Here is a 19,817-nt window from a genome sequence, read left to right as displayed (position 1 = left end):
ATAACCCTCCAGCTCGGCACTCCCCATAATCCTCCAGCTAGTTACTTACAGTAATCCTGAAACACACTGTACCCCTCCGGTGAGGTACTCCTGTGTACTCCAGTATAAACGTGGCGTGTTTGTTTCCGCAGATGTACCGAGCGAGCCGCTCAACTGTCGCGTCAATAAGACAAACAAAGACTGTATGTTTGTGGCGTGGGAGCGCCCCGAGAGCGACGGGGGCAGCCCCATCACGGGGTACTACATCGAGAGGAAGGAGAGGAACAGCCTGCTGTGGGTGAAGGCCAATGACACCGTGGTGAGGACCACAGAGTACCCGTGCGCCGGCCTCATCGAGGGGCTCGAGTACACTTTCAGAGTGTCCGCCATCAACCGCGCCGGCCAAGGCAAACCCAGCGTCAAGACCGACTTTGTGACCGCCAGGACCCCCGTTGGTAAGACCGCATTGACCTTCACTGTCCCACACTGACCTCTGACCTCTGACCTGATCCTTCACTGTAAAGGCCCACACTGACAAACCTTCCTCTCTCCTCACCTCCTCCCTCCATCCTCACCTCCTCCCTCCCTCCTCATCTCCTCCCTCACTCCTCACCTCCGCCCTCTCTCCTCACCTCCCTCCTCACCTCCCTCTCTCTTCCCCTCCTCCCTCTCTCCTCACCTCCCTCTCTCTTCCCCTCCTCCCTCTCTCCTCACCTCCCTCCTCACCTCCGCCCTCTCTCCTCACCTCCCTCCCTCCTCACCTCCTCACCTCCTCCCTCTCTCCTCACTTCCTCCCTCACTCCTCACCTCCTCCCTCCCTCCTCCCCTCCTCCCTCTCTCCTCACCTCCCTCCCTCCTCCCCTCCTCCCTCACTCCTCACCTCCTTCATCTCTCCTCAGACGCTCCTGGGAAGCCTGAGGTTTTGGATGTGACCAAGAACTCTGTGACTCTGGTCTGGACTCGGCCCAAGAACGACGGCGGGTCAAAGGTCATGGGTTACTACGTGGAGTGTACGCGTGTGCCCGGTGACGCCTGGGTGCGCTGTAACACCAGCTCTCAGAACTGCCCTCGTGAGGAGTACACCGTCACAGGCCTCGAGAGGGACCTCACCTACCAGTTCAGAGTCAGCGCCAAGACCGCCGTCAACGTCAGCAAACCGTCTGAGCCCAGCGAGCCCGTGCTGGTGCAGGCCGAGAACGGTGAGCCCTGAGACCGCGGGGTTAGACCGCGGGGTTAGACCGCGGGGTTAGACCGCGGGGTTAGACCGCGGGGTTAGACCGCGGGGTTAGACCGCCAGGTTAGACCACAGGGTTAGACCGCCAGGTTAGACTACCAGTTTAGACCGCCGGGTTAGACCACAGGGTTAGACCGCCAGGTTAGACCACAGGGTTAGACCACAGGGTTAGACCGTCAGGTTAGACCGCCGGGTTAGACTGCCGGGTTAGGCCACAGGGTTAGACCACAGGGTTAGACCGCCGGGTTAGACCACAGGGTTAGACCGCCAGGTTAGTCCACAGGGTTAGATCGCCAGTTTAGACCGCCGGGTTAGACCACCAGTTTAGACCACCGGGTTAGAATGCTGGGTTAGAATGCCGGGTCACACCGCCGGTATTAGACCACCAGGGTTAGACCGCCGGGTTAGTCCTGGTCCAGTCATGGTTTGGTCCAGTCCCGGTCCTGATCCGGTCTCGTCCTGGTCCGGTCTAGTCCCGGTCCTGATCTGGTCCAGTCCCGGTCCTAACTCTGCTCTCTCACAGTTCCTCCCAGGATCGAGCTCAGTGCCCGCATGCAGAAGGGCTTTAAGGTGAAGGCCGGGACCACTCTTCTTCTGGAGGCCGATGTCTTCGGTAAACCCCTCCCCCGGGTCACATGGTCCAGAGGAGACCAGAGTCTGAAGAGCGGCCCGGGTCACGTGATCACGCACGAGCGACATCACTTCAACCTCGAGATGAGTGATCTCACGAAAGAACACACCGGTACATACACCATCCACGCTGAGAACGCCAGCGGCAGCAAGACCGCCGAGGTCCAGGTCAATGTGCTCGGTCAGTACTTCACTCTCAAGTACAAGTACTCACATGTACACCAGTACTCACATATACAAGTGCAAATACTCACAAGTACAAGTGCAAATACTCACAAGTACAACAGTGCTCACAAGTACAAGTGCAAATACAAGTACAACAGTGCTCACAAGTACAAGTGCAAATACAAGTACAACAGTACTCACAAGTACAAGTGCAAATACTCACAAGTACAACAGTACTCACAAGTACACTCTCTGACCGTGTTCTCATGCCAAACATCTTGTCTTGCTCGCCACAGACGTCCCCGGCGCTCCCGCCAGCTCTTCCTTCGTGGCGGTGACAGCGTCCAGCGTGGCACTGTCATGGGAGCCCCCCCTGCAGGACGGAGGAGCACCGGTGAAGGCGTACATCGTGGACAAACGCGAGACGAGCCGCGCCGAGTGGGCCCAGGTCTCTGCCAAGGTCAAAGGTGATGCTAAGGAGTTCACCGTGGAGCGCCTGATCGAGGGGCGTGAGTACCAGTTCAGGATCAGAGCCGAGAACATGTGGGGAGTGGGAGATGCCCTGGTCACCGCTCCGGTCATCGCCAAGAACCCCTACAGTGAGTCCTGGTTTAGACCTGGTTTAGACCTGGTTTAGTACTGGTTTAGACCTTGTTTAAGTCCTGGTTTAGTCCAGTTTAGTCCAGTTTAAGTCCTGGTTTAGACCTGGTTTAGACCTAGTTTAGACCTGGTTTAGACCTTGTTTAAGTCCTGGTTTAGTCCAGTTTAAGTCCTAGTTTAAGTCCTAGTTTAGACCTGGTTTAGTCCAGTTTAAGTCCTGGTTTAGACCTGGTTTAGTCCTGGTTTAGTCCAGTTTAAGTCCTGGTTTAGACCTGGTTTAGTCCTGGTTTAGTCCAGTTTAAGTCCTGGTTTAGACCTGGTTTAGTCCTGGTTTAGTCCAGTTTAAGTCCTGGTTTAGACCTGGTTTAGTCCTGGTTTAGTCCAGTTTAAGTCCTGGTTTAGACCTGGTTTAGTCCTGGTTTAGTCCTGCTCCAGTCCTGACCTTGCCCTGTCCTCAGCCGTCCCTGGACCCTGCGAGGCTCCTGTGGTCACTAATGTTCTGAAGGACCGTATGACCGTGAGCTGGAAGGAGCCGTCGGACGACGGTCACTCCCCGATCCTCGGATACTTCCTGGAGAAAAAGGAGACCAAAGAAATAAACTGGACCAAACTGAACCGCAAACCCATGTCCGAGCGCTCGCTGGAGGTGTCCGGCCTCTCAGAGGGCACCGAGTACGAGTTCAGAGTCACCGCCGTCAACATCGCCGGTGCCGGCAAACCCAGCGAGGCGTCTGCGGGAGCCACGGCCATGAACCCCATCAGTGAGTACCCACAAATCACACCAGAGAGTACCCCACATGACCCCATCACAGTACCCCACATGACCTCATCAGAGAGTACCTCACATGGGAGTACCCCACAAGACTTCATCAGAGACTACCCCACATGACCCCATCAGTGAGTACCTTAAACCACCGCACAGTGCAATAACCCTCTCCTCATCTCCTCTCCTCCTCTCTTCATCTCCTCTCCTCCTCTCCTCATCTCCTCTCCTCCTCTTCTCCTCCTCTCCTCTCCTCATCTCCTCTCCTCCTCATATCTCTCTCATCTCCTCTCCTCCTCCTCTCCTCATCTCCTCTCCTCCTCATATCTCTCCTCTTCCTCCTCCTCCTCCTCAGCTCCCCCGGGCCCTGTACAGAACCCGAGTGTCACCGACAGCACAAACTCCACCCTGAGCGTGTCGTGGGGGGCGCCGGCGAATAACGGCGGGAGCGCCATCCTGGGGTACCTGGTGGAGTGCAAACGCTGCGACACCAACGACTGGATCCGCTGCAACGTCCCACGTAACCTCCAGGAGACCAGCTACGTCATCCAGAACCTTCTGCACAAGTCCGAGTATCAGGTCCGAGTGTCCGCCGTCAACAAGGTCGGCTTCGGCGAGGCGGTGGAGGTGCCCGGCAAGCACACGGTCAAAGACATCATCGGTAAGAGCGCGCACAAAGAGAGAGCACGCACACAGAGAGAGCACGCACACAGAGAGAGCACGCACACAGAGAGAACACACAGAGGACGCACACAGAGAGAGCACACAGAGGACACACACAGAGAGAGCACACAGAGGACGCACACAGAGAGAGCACACAGAGGACACACACAGAGAGAGCACACAGAGGACGCACACAGAGAGAGCACACAGAGAGAGCACGCACACAGAGAGAGCACACAGAGAGAGCACACAGAGGACGCACACAGAGAGAGCACACAGAGGACACACACAGAGAGAGCACACAGAGGACGCACACAGAGAGAGCACACAGAGAGAGCACGCACACAGAGAGAGCACACAGAGGACGCACACAGAGAGAGCACACAGAGAGAGCACGCACACAGAGAGAGCACACAGAGGACGCACACAGAGAGAGCACACAGAGGACGCACACAGAGAGAGCACACAGAGAGAGCACACAGAGGACGCACACAGAGAGAGCACACAGAGGACGCACACAGAGAGAGCACACAGAGGGTACGCACACAGAGAGAGCATGCACACAGAGAGAGCACACAGAGGACGCACACAGAGAGAGCACACAGAGGACGCACACAGACAGAGCACACAGAGGGTACGCACACAGAGAGAGCATGCACACAGAGAGAGCACACAGAGGACGCACACAGAGAGAGCACACAGAGGACGCACACAGAGAGAGCACACAGAGGGTACGCACACAGAGAGAGCATGCACACAGAGAGAGCACACAGAGGACGCACACAGAGAGAGCACACAGAGGACGCACACAGACAGAGCACACAGAGGGTACGCACACAGAGAGAGCATGCACACAGACAGAGCACACAGAGGGTACGCACACAGAGAGAGCATGCACACAGAGAGAGCACACAGAGGACGCACACAGAGAGAGCACACAGAGGACGCACACAGACAGAGCACACAGAGGGTACGCACACAGAGAGAGCATGCACACAGACAGAGCACACAGAGGGTACGCACACAGAGAGAGCATGCACACAGAGAGAGCACACAGAGGACGCACACAGAGAGAGCACGCACAAAGAGAGAGCATGCACACAGAGAGAGCACACAGAGGACGCACACAGAGAGAGCACACAGAGGACACACACAGAGAGAGCACACAGAGGACGCACACAGAGAGAGCACACAGAGAGAGCACGCACACAGAGAGAGCACACAGAGGACGCACACAGAGAGAGCACACAGAGGACACACACAGAGAGAGCACACAGAGAGAGCACACAGAGGACGCACACAGAGAGAGCACACAGAGGACGCACACAGACAGAGCACACAGAGGGTACGCACACAGAGAGAGCATGCACACAGAGAGAGCACACAGAGGACGCACACAGAGAGAGCACGCACAAAGAGAGAGCATGCACAGAGAGAGAGCACACAGAGGACGCACACAGAGAGAGCACACAGAGGACGCACACAGAGAGAGCACACAGAGGACGCACACAGAGAGAGCACACAGAGGGTACGCACACAGAGAGAGCATGCACACAGAGAGAGCACACAGAGGACGCACACAGAGAGAGCACGCACAAAGAGAGAGCATGCACACAGAGAGAGCACACAGAGGACGCACACAGAGAGAGCACGCACAAAGAGAGAGCATGCACACAGAGAGAGCACACAGAGGACGCACACAGAGAGAGCACACAGAGGACGCACACAGAGAGAGCACACAGAGGACGCACACAGAGAGAGCACACAGAGGACGCACACAGAGAGAGCACACAGAGGGTACGCACAAAGAGAGAGCACGCACACAGAGAGAGCACACAGAGGACGCACACAGAGAGAGCACACAGAGGACGCACACAGAGAGAGTACACAGAGGACACACACAGAGAGAGCACGCACACAGAGAGAGCACACAGAGGACGCACACAGAGAGAGCACGCACACAGAGGACGCACACAGAGAGAGCACGCACAAAGAGAGAGCACACAGAGGACGCACACAGAGAGAGCACGCACAAAGAGAGAGCACGCACACAGAGAGAGCACACAGAGGACGCACACAGAGAGAGCACACAGAGGACGCACACAGAGAGAGCACGCACACAGAGAGAGCACACAGAGGGTACGCACACAGAGAGAGCACACAGAGGACGCACACAGAGAGAGCACGCACACAGAGGACGCACACAGAGAGAGCACACAGAGGACGCACACAGAGAGAGCACACAGAGGACGCACACAGAGAGAGTACACAGAGGACACACACAGAGAGAGCAGGCACACAGAGAGAGCACACAGAGGGTACGCACACAGAGAGAGCATGCACACAGAGAGAGCACACAGAGGACGCACACAGAGAGAGCACACAGAGGACGCACACAGAGAGAGCACGCACACAGAGAGAGCACACAAAGGGTACGCACACAGAGAGAGCATGCACACAGAGAGAGCACACAGAGGACGCACACAGAGAGAGCACGCACAAAGAGAGAGCACGCACACAGAGAGAGCACACAGAGGGTACGCACACAGAGAGAGCATGCACACAGAGAGAGCACACAGAGGACGCACACAGAGAGAGCACGCACACAGAGAGAGCACGCACACAGAGAGAGCACACAGAGGACGCACACAGAGAGAGCACACAGAGGACGCACACAGAGAGAGCACACAGAGGACGCACACAGAGAGAGTACACAGAGGACACACACAGAGAGAGCACGCACACAGAGAGAGCACACAGAGGGTACGCACACAGAGAGAGCATGCACACAGAGAGAGCACACAGAGGACGCACACAGAGAGAGCACGCACAAAGAGAGAGCACACAGAGGACGCACACAGAGAGAGCACGCACAAAGAGAGAGCACACAGAGGACGCACACAGAGAGAGCACGCACAAAGAGAGAGCACACAGAGGACGCACACAGAGAGAGCACGCACAAAGAGAGAGCACGCACACACAGAGAGCACGCACACAGAGAGAGCACACAGAGGACGCACACAGAGAGAGCACACAGAGGAACAGAGAGAGCACGCACACAGAGAGAGCACACAGAGGACGCACACAGAGAGAGCACACACACAGAGAGAGCACACAGAGGACGCACACAGAGAGAGCACACAGAGGAACAGAGAGAGCACGCACACAGAGAGAGGACGCACAAAGAGAGAGCACACAGAGCGCGCACAAAGAGAGAGCACACACCTGTTCTCTGAAACATAAACCCTGTTCACTGAAACATAAACCCTGTTCTCTGAAACATAAACCCTGTTCTCTGAAACATAAACCCTGTTCTCTGAGAGGACTGGTGTAAACCCTGTATCTCTGCAGTGGCTCCGGAGGCTGAACTGAGCGCTGAGCTGAAGGACGGTCTGGAGCTCAAAGCCGGACAGACCATGAGACTGAGTGCCACCTACAGGGGTCGCCCTACACCCAGAGTTACCTGGAACAAGATGAACTCCAACCTGAAGGACCGTCAGGGCGTGGTCATCAAAACCACCGCCTCCGACGCCTCTGTCACCGTGGAGAACGTCAACCGCTACGACGGCGGCAAATACATCCTCAACCTGGAGAGCGCCGTGGGCATGAAGATGTACACTGTGCTCGTCAAGGTGCTCGGTGAGTACCCCAATACCCGAGATACCCAGTATCTGAACACCCCAATACCCAGTACCTGAAGCCTTTAATGACAGGATCCAGACAGGTGCTCTTGATAGGGTCCTGGCTCAGATCTGCTCATATTTGGGCCCCAACTCTCCTCCTGTCAGACCTGGCTGCATGTCAAAGGTCATAGGCCACAGTTCATAACCTCTCTTCCTGTCTCCTGTCAGACACCCCTGGACCTCCTGGAAACATCTCAGTGAAGGAGACGACCAAAGACTCCGCAGAGCTGTACTGGGATGTTCCTCTGTTGGACGGAGGCTCTGAGGTCACACATTATGTCGTGGAGAAACGTGACACAGAGAGAAAAGCCTGGTCCATTGTCTCCCACAACTGCCCAAAGACGAGCTTCAAGGTGTCGGACCTTGAGGCTGGACGCAACTACGTCTTCAGAGTGTCTGCGGTCAACGCGCTGGGGGTGGGAGAGAGCTGCGAGACCCCCGACGCCGTGAAGGCTTCAGGTGAGACCAAGCACTGTTTAGTCCTGGTTCAGTCCTGGTTTAATCCTGCTTTAGTCCTGCTTTAGTCCTGCTGTAGTCCTGCTTTAGACCTGCTTTAGTCCTGCTTTAGTCCTGCTTTAGTCCTGCTTTAGTCCTGCTTTAGACTCACACTTTTCTTCTCCACAGAGGAGCCTGGTCCAGTCATGGACTTTAAGACTCTGTTGGTGACCCGTGACTCGTGCACTCTGAGCTGGAAGAAGCCTCTGACAGATGGAGGTTCACGCATCACCTGCTACATCTTGGAGGTCCTCAACGGAGAAGACAAGTACAAGGAGCTCATGAGGTAAGGATGGCCCAACTAGGTCAGACTGCACCGAAACTGCACTGAAACACACAATACAACATCTGAGAGGGCATCTGATCATATTTGCGTATCTTGCAGGTCTAAGAACATGCAGTACAGCGCCAAAGACCTGGTGGAGGGTCGTGAGTACAACTACAGAGTGAAGGCTGTGAACGACGCCGGAGAGAGCTCCCCCAAAGAACTCACTGTGGTCGCCAAAGACCAGATCAGTAAGAACTAAACCAAGACTATAGCAGGACTAAACCAGGACCGAACCAGAACTAAACCAGGACTGAACCAGAAATAAAACCGGTCTAAACCATGACCAAACCAGGACTATACAAGGTTTTAAACTGGACTTAACCTGGACCAAACCCGGTCTAACCCCGTTCTCTCCTCAGTTCACCCGAGCCTGGACCTGCGTGAGCTGCCGAACATGGTCTATGTGGCCAAAGAGGGTACCAATGTCCGGCTGAAGATCCCAGTGATTGGAAAACCCACTCCCAAAGTGTCCTGGAAGAAGGGAGACGACGAGGATCTGACAGATACGGGTCGTGTCTGTGCCGAGTCCACCGCCGTCAACACCACCCTCCTGATCCGAGACTGCCAGAGGAGCGACGCCTCCAAATATGTCATCACCCTGAGGAACAGCGCAGGCACCAAGGAGTCCACCATCTTTATCAGGTAAGAGACGAGTCCGCCATCTTTATCAGGTAAGAGAGGAGTCCGCCATCTTTATCAGGTAAGAGAGGAGTCCGCCATCTTCATCAGGTAAGAGAGGAGTCCGCCATCTTTATCAGGTAAGAGAGGAGTCCGCCATCTTCATCAGGTAAGAGAGGAGTCCGCCATCTTCATCAGGTAAGAGAGGAGTCCGCCATCTTCATCAGGTAAGAGAGGAGTCCGCCATCTTCATCAGGTAAGAGAGGAGTCCGCCATCTTCATCAGGTAAGAGAGGAGTCCGCCATCTTTATCAGGTACGAGGAAAACATGATCTGTAGTGTCAGTTATCAGGATCAAACTGATAACCCTCTGGTTAGGGGGTGAACATCTGTACACACTGAGCTCATGTGTCAGAATGGTTAAAACTACAGTTTCATTGCTCTCCTCTTGCAGAGTCGTGGGCAAACCCGGCATCCCCATCGGCCCCGTCAAGTTCAAGGACGTGACGGCAGATGGCGCCACCCTCCGCTGGGGCGCTCCTAAAGACGACGGCGGCTCCGAGATCACGAACTACATCCTGGACAAGAGAGACTCAGTCACTAACATGTGGGTGACCGTGTCGTCTAACGTGGACGGAAACAGCTTCAGAGTCACCGGGCTCCACGAGGGAACAGAGTACATCTTCAGAGTGAGCGCCGAGAACAAGTACGGTGTCGGAGAGGGACTGAAGTCTGAGCCATGCGTGGCCAAGCACCCCTTCAGTGAGTAACCCCTACCCCATGTACCCTACCACCAAAATACTCTGCCTCCTACCCCCTGTACCCTTCTATACCCTCCCTCTAACCTCCCTCTGACCCTGAGACCTCGTGAACAGTGTCACACTCTTCCTCCTCTGTCCCCAGACGTCCCCGATGCTCCTCCTCCTCCTCAGATCATGAGCATGAGGCACGACTCGGCGTATCTGGCCTGGATGGACCCCAGGAAGACCGGCGGCTCCCCCATCACGGGTACGGCCTGGGACTGTCCCTCAGACCTGTGACGACTGCAGGCTCTCATCTCACTTTTCTTATTAGATGTAATGTAGAGAAGGTTCCAGTAGTGGACATCTGGACACTGTTCCAGCAGTCACATGTGGACACTGTTCCAGCAGTGGACAACCAAAACATGAACGCCCTTCGAGACAACTGTTGTTGTGATTTTGGGCGTTACAAAAATAAATGAATTGAATTGAATTGAATTGACATCTGGACACTGTTCCAGCAGTGGACATCTGGACACTGTTCCAGCAGTCACATGTGGACACTGTGTTTGACCAGTGTTTGAATCTCGTGTGGACGAGTGAGGGGTTACACTGCCTCGTTTTATTATATAAATCTAGAGTAATGTTAATGTTAATAACGCAGCGTATTATATAACCTTTATTGATCCTTTGTGATGTTTGCTGGAGCTGTGATGCTAACTGTATGCACTGCTCCGTCTGAAGCTCTATTGCTCAAGTTGGACTTTAATCTGAAGTTTATTTTAACACAATGTGGCCATAAAGAGCTGATTTATCTGACCTCCAACAAGTGAGCTGATTTGTGCCGTTAAACACATCCTTCTCAAATAACATTACAGTCACAAGCTAGTGTTAGCGTTAGCATTAGCATTAGCCAACAGTTTTCCAGTGAGTCACTCTCAGCTTTTTGTGTAAAATCTAACTCTAAACAGGACCATGAACACAGGCTCCTGAACATGTGCTCTTTAAATCAATGGGATTTTTATTGAGTTTTCAGTTTGCTAGTGTGTGCATTGTGTCTCCATGGTAACTGCTGAGCATTCCACCATAGACATACATGTAGAACACCCTCAACATGATGTCACTGCAAAGTATCAATTATACTGCTCTTTTAGTATATTGTAAGCTTATGCTAATGTGAATGTGTTTCAGTGTTATTTTCCAATGTGATGGCAGGTTACCACGTGGAGTTTAAGGAGAGGAACAGTATGCTGTGGAAGCGTGCCAGCCCCGCAGCGCTCAGGATGAAGGAGCACAAAGTGACCGGACTGACTGAAGGCCTCGAGTACGAGTTCAGAGTCATGGCCATAAACCTGGCAGGAATTGGTCGCCCCAGTGCCCCCACTGACCCACAGGTGGCGCTAGACCCCATCGGTAAGAAACACTGAAGCGTTTTTTTAGCAATCTCTCCTGGGCCCTTTTCAATCCCTCCTCAGGGTTACCACTACAAGCCTGTACAAGGCTCCGCCCACAAGCCTACGTCACCCACGCTCCCACATGACAATTCTCCATAAATACACAAAAACATGATACAGAACTGTACATAGCAACTTAAAGGTAACACGGTGAAGGTAAAATGCTTTCTCCCTGCTCTTCTCCCCACAGACCCTCCCGGTAAACCTGACGTAGTCTCCATCACTCGTAGCACAGTGACGCTGCAGTGGGCGGAGCCTTTGTCCGACGGTGGGCACAGACTGACTGGGTACATCGTGGAGAGGCGCGACCTGCCCTCCAAGATCTGGGTCAAATGCAACACAGTGAACGTGGTAGACCCAGCCTACACCGTGACCGACCTCCAGGAGGGATGCAAGTACGAGTTTAGGATCCGAGCCAAGAACGCAGCCGGAGCCCTGAGCCCTCCCTCCGACCAGACGGACACCATCATGTGCACTGACGAATACGGTGAGAGCCAGACCACAGACAGTCCTGACAGAGGACTGTTTAGACCTGGCTTAGACCTGGTTTAGACCTGGTTTAGGACTGGTTTAGATCTGGTTCTTTCCTGGTTCTGACTTCCCTTTCCCCTCAGCCTCCCCGACCATCATTATCGACGCTCAGGTGAAGGAGGGGCTGACTGTACGTGCCGGGGACACCATTGTCATCACGGCCACCAGCATCTTGGGTAAACCTGCGCCCACTTCCTGTTGGTCCAAGGGCGGAAAATACTTCAAACCCTCCGATATCGTCCACATCGAGGCCACAGAGACCTCCTCCACACTGTCCCTCAAATATGCCAGCCGCAAAGACTCCGGAGAGTACACCATCACTGCCACCAACCCCTTCGGCGTGAAGGAGGAGACGGTCAACGTGAAGGTGCTGGATGTGCCCGCTGCACCCGGACCCATTGAGTGCAGCGGTATCTCCTCTGAGAAGGTTTGACCGTTTGTTTTGTTTTATTAACAGCACACTCTGACCTTGGGTTGGACCAGGGTTAGACCTGGTTTAGACCCGGGTCAGACCTTGGGTTAGAACAGGCTTAGACCTGGTTTAGGCCTGGGGTTAGACCTTGGGTTGGACTGGGGTTAGACCTGGTTAGACCTCAGGTTAGAGGTATTAGACCTGGTTTAGAACAATACATTATGTCGTAACCAAATCCAGTATATAAATATGTAAATATGACTCTTATGCTAGTAGCCAAGTGCAGTACTGAGCCCACCTTCCCCTGCAGGTCACACTCACCTGGACAGCTCCCCTGGAGGATGGAGGGGCCCCCATCAAACACTACACTCTGGAGAAGCGGGAGACCAGTCGTCTGCTGTGGACCGTGCTGGAGAAGAAGGTCCTGGACTGTCACTACATCGCCCACAAACTTATCCAAGGAAATGAGTACTTCTTTAGAGTCCGCGCCGTCAACCAGTACGGCACCAGTGAGCCCGCCCATTCAGAGGCCGTCAAGATGGTGGACAGATACGGTGAGTCGTAGTAACACGAGATGAGCCCTGTATTTGCATTGTAGGGAGAAAATGTCTTTAGAACAGTTCCTCCGGTCAGTGGTCCAAGGGCGTAGTAGGAGCAGTCAATCACATCATGTACGTAATGACTACATCATCGTTATTACATCAGGAAATAGTCTTAATGCAGTTACTGTGTTTGATACTGTTGTACCTGCACTGGTGGTAAGCAGGCTCCTTCAGGTGGCTCTTCAGTTTGTAGGTTTGTAGAGTTCATTCTTTCTATTTTCCTGTCCTTTTTTGGATATTTTCGTGCTTAGAACTACAGTGCAAATGATGTAGTCCACTTTTGAACATGATTTAGGCCTAGAGTAGACCTAGAATAGTGTTGGTATAGACCTGGTTTAGATCTGGTGGTACTTGGTATAAAACGTTTGAGAGCCTCTGACTTATTACATTTTGTAAGATCTTTTTACGTTATTGTAGAGTGATGAATGCTGAGGATTCAGACCCTCAGCTCCCACATGGTCCTGACCATGGAATGCATGGAGGATCTGTGATCATGTTTATGTTTCTTTAGATTTTCAGCGCTCTCATCACAAGGGCAGTTCATAATTAGAGAATTCTGATTATTCAAATAAAACATCTTTATATGTTTTGTCTCTTTAGGTCCTCCCGGACCTCCATCCAAGCCCGAGGTGGAGAAAGTAGATGGCCACTCTGCCACTGTGACCTGGCGCCGCCCGGCAGACGACGGCGGTAGTGACATCATCAGCTACTGCGTGGAGAAGAAGGAGAAGAAGGGCATGAGATGGGTCCGAGCCTCAAAGAAGCCAGTCACCGAACTGACCTTCGAGGCCACTGGACTCACCGAGGGAATAGAATACGAGTTCAGGGTTATGGCAGAGAACCGCGCCGGGTTTGGAGAGCCCAGCGAGCCTTCCATGCCCGCCCGAACCATTGTGGCTGCCTGTGAGTGTCAGAGATCACCATTTTTACTCACATGAATCATTGCTCTCGGGTGTAAATAACCCAAGACTTGGATTTAAAGAGGGGAATTCTGTAACATCTATTCTTTCTTCCATGTTCTAATGTTGTTCCGTCATCAAAAATATGCCTGTAGAGGTTTTACATGCCATCCATGAATGTTTGAGTATTTTGGCGATCTCTCTCTGGCCCTATTCGAACCCTCCTTAAGGTTAGCAGTACGAGGCTATACAAGGCTCCACCCACAAGCCTACATCATCCATGCTCTGCACACAAGCCTACATCATCCATGCTCCACATGACAATTCTCCATAAATATACAAAAACATGATACAAAACTGTACACAGCAACTTGACAAACCTGATGTAATGTGCTGTAGTTTCATTAGTGGGATGCAGCTGATTGTGTTGTGATAGTGCTCTGAAGGGGAGGGGCTTAGCACAGAGAGCAAAGGGAGGGGAGACCCAGACCGTCAAAAACAAAAGTAAAACTTATAAAACATGTTATTACACTGTTACGCAATAAAAAGAAACATGGCGATCTAAATATGTTATGCGTTACAGTTAATATCCCAAAGAAGTAAAATACCCCCCTTAATACCTCATAGAAATAAATACCCCCTCTTTAATACCCCATAGTAGTAAATACCCCCTCTTTTACTTCTATGGGGTATTAAATATCCCCTCTTTAAACGTTTAAAATAAAATAACATTTTGTTTCTATTCTCTGTTTGCAGTCCCTCCTGGCCCTCCTGTGAACCCCCGTGTCACCGACACCACTAAAACTACGGCCACTTTGAACTGGGGCAAACCGCTGGACAACGGCGGTATGGAAGTGACCGGGTACATCATTGAGCACCGCAAAGATGGCACCGAGGAGTGGGTGAAGGACACTCCCTCGTCCCCACTCAGGATCACAGAGTTTGTGGTGCCTGGGCTGGAGGCTGGAGCCAAATACTTCTTCAGAATCAGCGCAGTGAATGCCAAAGGAGCAGGCGAACCAGCCGAGACGCAGGAGGCCGTGGAGATCCTTGAGAGAGCCGCTGAGCCAGAGTTTGAGCTGGACGTGGAGCTGAGGCGGACTCTGGTGGTGCGCGCTGGCTGCTCCATTCGGATGTTCGTCCCCATTAAAGGACGTCCCTCTCCCAGCGTCACATGGACCAAAGAGGGAGGAGCCGTGACCAGAGCAGTGATTGACAGCACTGAGTCCTTCACCATGCTCCTGATCCCCGAGAGCACACGTAATGATGCCGGCAAATACGAGCTCACACTGGAGAACGCGTCTGGCAAAAAGACAGCTGAAGTCCACGTGCGTGTGCTAGACTCCCCAGGACCCCCCATCAACCTCAAACCGGTGAAGATTGACAAAGAGAGCATCACTCTGTCTTGGGAAATGCCACTCATTGATGGCGGCGCTAAAATCACCAACTACATCATCGAGAAGAGAGAGTCCACGCGCAAAGCCTTCGCAACCTGTGTCATGCACTGCCCCACCACCTCTGCCCGCATTGGCGAGTTGGGAGAAGGCTGCGAGTACTACTTTAGAGTGTCTGCAGAGAACGAGTATGGCATTGGAGAGGCTGTCGAGACGTCCGATCCCATCCGTGCCTCTCAGGCACCCACTCCTCCCCCAAGCATTGTCCCTACAGACATCACCAAGAACTCAGTCAGTCTGGCCTGGACCCGCCCCAAACACGACGGCGGCAGCCGCATCACTGGCTACGTCCTGGAGGCGCAGAAGAAGGGCACAGACCAGTGGGCACATGTCACCACTGTCAAAACCATGGACTTCATTGTTAAGAACCTGAATGAAAATGAGGAGTACATCTTCCGTGTGATGGCTGTGAACCTGTCGGGCCGCAGTGCACCACGCGAAAGCAAACCCATCACCGTGAAAGAGTCCACCATGCTTCCAGAGTTCGACCTGCGCGCTGTGTGCCAGAAGACTGTCATCGCCAAGGCCGGAGATGATATCAAAGTGGAGATCCCAGTAATAGGCCGCCCACGTCCCACTGTGTCCTGGCAGAAGGATGGCACTGCTCTGAAGCTCACACAGAGGACCAACGCAGAGATGACAGGTGCCACCGTGGTGCTCAGCATCGGCGAGTGTAACCGCAGTGACTCCGGTGTCTACACCATGACTGGCAAGAACATTGCAGGAACCGTCTCCGAAAATCTCATCGTTAGAGTGCACGATGTCCCCGGACCACCCAAGGGACCCGTGAAGATTGTGGAAATCTCCAGGACATACTGCGTGTTCTCCTGGGAGCCGCCAGAGAACGATGGTGGAGTTCCCATCAACAACTATGTGGTGGAGATCAGAGACACGACATCGCAGACCTGGACCGAGCTCTCGGCCACCGTCATTCGCACCGTCTTTAAAGCCGTGCGGCTCAACACTGGCTCTGAGTATCAGTTCAGAGTCAAAGCCAAGAACAGGTATGGTGCTGGACCACCCATCACCTCTGAGGCCGTGGTTGCTGCTTATCCCTTCAAAGTCCCTGGACCCCCCGGCACTCCGCACGTGGTGGCCTTCACCAAAGACTCCATCACCGTGGGCTGGAATGAGCCCGTGTCGGATGGAGGCAGTGAAGTGCTTGGGTACCATGTTGAGCGTAAGGAGCGCAGCAGTATCATATGGACCAAGATCAGCTCCAGCATGGTCAAAGGAAACATCTTTAAGTCCAGCGGCCTGGAGGATGGCATGGCCTACGAGTTCAGAGTCAGCGCTGAGAATCTGGCTGGCATTGGCAAAGCCAGCAAAGCTTCCGAGGCCATCCTCGCCCTGGACCCCGTGGACCCGCCGGGCCAGCCTGAGCCCGTGTTTGTCAACAAGAATGTCATCACCATCCAGTGGACCAAGCCCGAGTATGACGGCGGCTTCAAGATCACCGGCTACACAGTGGAGAAGAAGGAGCTACCGGATGGGCGCTGGATCCGAGCCAACTTCACCAATATCATGGAGACACAGTTCACTGTGAGTGGCCTGACACAGGATGCCTCCTACGAGTTCAGGGTCTTTGCTCGGAACGCGGCGGGTTCTGTCAGCATGCCCTCCGACCCATCTGACCCAATCACTTGTCGTGACGACATCGTGGAGCCACGCATCATGGTAGATGCTGTTTTCAGAGATGTGGTGCAGCTGAAGGCTGGAGAGTCATTCAAATTGGATGCAGACATCGCAGGGCAACCCACGCCTTCCATGGTCTGGACCAAGAACGGCAAAGAGGTGGAGAACACCCTGAAGCTGGAGGTGCGCTTCACCGAACTTACTACCACGCTCACCAACAAAGACTCGGTGAGAGCCGATGGAGGAGAGTTCGTCCTCACTGCCACCAACGTGGGAGGATTTGCAAAACACATCTTCAAAGTCAAAGTCCTGGACCGGCCTGGGCCCCCAGTCGGACCACTCAAAGTGTCTGATGTCACAGCCGATAACTGTGTCATTGCCTGGGCACCTCCTGCAGATGACGGTGGTGCCAAAATTGAAGGCTATGTCATTGAAAAGCGCGAGTCGAGTCGCTTGGTCTGGACCAGTGTGGCCTCAGATCTGCAGGTCACAGAGTACAAAGTCACCAAACTGCTCAAAGGAAATGAGTACATCTTCAGAGTCATGGCCCTGAACAAATACGGCCTGGGAGAGTCTCTGGAGTCTGAGCCCACAATCGCAGACAATCCCTACACTGTCCCTGACCCACCTGAGAACCCTGAGGTCACTGCCATCACCAAAGACTCCATGGTGCTAATGTGGCAGGAGCCAAAGAGCAACGGAGGCACCCCCATCACACACTACAATGTGGAGAGGAAGGACCGTATTGGCCTCCGCTGGGTCAAGTGCAACAAGAGGAAAGTGAAGGAGCTGCAGTTCAGAGCGGGTGGGCTCGTCCCTGGACACATGTATGAGTTCAGGGTGACGGCAGAGAACGCAGCTGGAATCAGTGCTCCCAGCATCTCCAGCCCCTTCTACAAAGCGACAGACACATTGTACGTACCAGGCGCTCCTTGCAACCCCAGAGTCCTAGACACCACCAAGTCCTCCATCACTGTGGCCTGGAACAAACCTGTGTACGATGGTGGCTCGGAGGTCACTGGCTATGTTGTGGAAACCTGCATTCCCTGTGAGAAGGAGGAGGATGAGGAGTGGACCATTAGGACACCGAAGGAGGGTTTGAAGGCCACAAACTTCACCATCCTGAACCTAAAGGAGAACCAGGAGTACAAGATCCAGATCTCTGCCCTGAACAGTGAAGGCATGGGTGAGGCCGCTGCTGTGCCTGAAAATCCAAAAGCTGAGGACCGCTTGCTGCCACCTGAGATGGATGTGGACGCAGAGCTCCGGAAGGTGGTGAGCCTCAGAGCCTGCTGCTCGTTGCGGCTGTTCGTCCCCATCAGAGGGCGCCCTACTCCAACTGCCAAATGGACCAAAGAGGATGGAGAAACCGTGGAGAGAGCCACCATTGACACCACCACCTCCTACACCTCCCTGGTCATTGAGAACGTGAACCGCTTCGACAGTGGCAAATACAATCTCACTGTGGAGAACAGCTCCGGCTCCAAGACCGTCACAGTCCAAGTGCGAGTCCTGGACACTCCAAGCGCTCCTCAGAACCTCAAGATCACGGCCGTAACCTACGAGTCCGTCACACTCACCTGGGACCCTCCAGCCAATGACGGTGGCGTCAAAATAAAGAACTACATCGTGGAGAAGCGCGAGTCCACCAGAAAGGCCTATGCCACGGTCAAAGCCAACTGTCACAGCACCACCTTCACCGTGGACCAGCTTCTCGAGGGCTGCAACTACTACTTCAGAGTCCTGGCTGAGAACGAGTATGGTATCGGCCTTCCCATCGAGACCATCGAGTCTGTCAAAGTGTCTGAGAAACCACAGCCTCCAGGAAAGATCATACTGAAGGACGTGACAAAGAGCAGCGTGACTCTAACCTGGGAGAAGCCCGCGCACGATGGTGGCTCCAGAGTCGGGTGCTACGTTGTGGAGGTTCAGCCCAAAGGAGTAGAAAAGTGGACCCAGGCACTGATCGTCAAGGAGACGGAGGCCACCATCAGTAATCTGAACGCCGGGGAGGAGTACATGTTCCGTGTCGCTGCCAGGAACGAGAAAGGCACAAGCGACCCACGGCAGATTGGTGTCCCCGTCATTGTTAAAGACCTGGTCATCGCTCCCGACGTGAAGATGCTGTTCAACACCTTCAGTGTTCTTGCCGGAGAGGACCTCACCATCGACATCCCATTCGTGGCTCGACCCAAAGCTGCTGTGTCTTGGGTCAAAGATGGAGTGCCGCTCAAGAGAACTACCAGGGTGAACTTCAGTGCCACAGAAACAATGCTTAACCTGAACATTAAAGAAGCCACCAGAGAGGATGTGGGCCAGTACCTGATCACTCTGACCAACACGGCCGGAGAGACAAAAGCTGAGGTGGGAGTGGTTGTCCTGGATAAGCCAGGCCAGCCCATGGGTCCAGTCAAAGTGGAGGAGGTGACATCCGATAGCATCAGCATCTCCTGGAGCCCGCCTGAGTACCAAGGAGGCTGCACCGTCAAACACTACATCGTGGAAAAAAGAGACACGTCCACCACCACTTGGACCATGGTGTCTCCCAACCTTGCACGCACCAAAGTGAAGGCCGGCAGGCTGAAGACCGGGTCCGAGTACCAGTTTAGGATCACAGCCGAGAACAGATACGGCAAAGGCCCAGTGCTGTTGTCAGAGTGTATAACTGCGCAGTACCCCTACAAACTGCCTGGACCTCCAGGTACATTCTGCAAACCACACTGTTCTTTTGTGTCAGGGTTTAACTCATATATGATGTTTGGGTCAGAAGAACTAAAAACATTTTCACATCAGTTCAGTTAGAATATGGTTTAGTCCCAGTTTAGCCCTGGTTTAATTTTGTTTTATAGACGTTTTTAAGCATCTGTGCATAAACGACAAACATGGCAGTCCGATTTTCATCCGACCTTGATCAGGTGTAGGTTAAAGGTCTG

General features: G+C 53.5%; 1 protein-coding gene across 1 annotated transcript in view; it reads left to right on the top strand.

Moving 5' to 3' along the window:
* The window catches only part of LOC117389397 (titin-like), a 275,399-nt gene that overhangs the window by 211,755 nt on the left and 43,827 nt on the right, over positions 1 to 19,817 (top strand). The window contains exons 192-210 of the mRNA XM_055230696.1: positions 132 to 434; positions 879 to 1,178; positions 1,737 to 2,024; positions 2,305 to 2,607; positions 3,067 to 3,369; positions 3,727 to 4,032; positions 7,386 to 7,673; positions 7,886 to 8,176; positions 8,342 to 8,498; positions 8,598 to 8,728; positions 8,900 to 9,182; positions 9,612 to 9,919; positions 10,061 to 10,165; positions 11,113 to 11,310; positions 11,542 to 11,838; positions 11,966 to 12,309; positions 12,605 to 12,848; positions 13,497 to 13,799; positions 14,552 to 19,585. Coding sequence (XP_055086671.1) covers positions 132 to 434; positions 879 to 1,178; positions 1,737 to 2,024; positions 2,305 to 2,607; positions 3,067 to 3,369; positions 3,727 to 4,032; positions 7,386 to 7,673; positions 7,886 to 8,176; positions 8,342 to 8,498; positions 8,598 to 8,728; positions 8,900 to 9,182; positions 9,612 to 9,919; positions 10,061 to 10,165; positions 11,113 to 11,310; positions 11,542 to 11,838; positions 11,966 to 12,309; positions 12,605 to 12,848; positions 13,497 to 13,799; positions 14,552 to 19,585 — 9,786 coding nt within the window. The remainder of the gene's footprint in view (positions 1 to 131; positions 435 to 878; positions 1,179 to 1,736; positions 2,025 to 2,304; positions 2,608 to 3,066; positions 3,370 to 3,726; positions 4,033 to 7,385; positions 7,674 to 7,885; positions 8,177 to 8,341; positions 8,499 to 8,597; positions 8,729 to 8,899; positions 9,183 to 9,611; positions 9,920 to 10,060; positions 10,166 to 11,112; positions 11,311 to 11,541; positions 11,839 to 11,965; positions 12,310 to 12,604; positions 12,849 to 13,496; positions 13,800 to 14,551; positions 19,586 to 19,817) is intronic.

The sequence above is a fragment of the Periophthalmus magnuspinnatus genome, chromosome 21, assembly GCF_009829125.3.
Source record: "Periophthalmus magnuspinnatus isolate fPerMag1 chromosome 21, fPerMag1.2.pri, whole genome shotgun sequence".
Lineage (NCBI taxonomy): Eukaryota > Metazoa > Chordata > Actinopteri > Gobiiformes > Gobiidae > Periophthalmus > Periophthalmus magnuspinnatus.
This window is presented reverse-complemented; position numbering and strand designations above follow the sequence as displayed.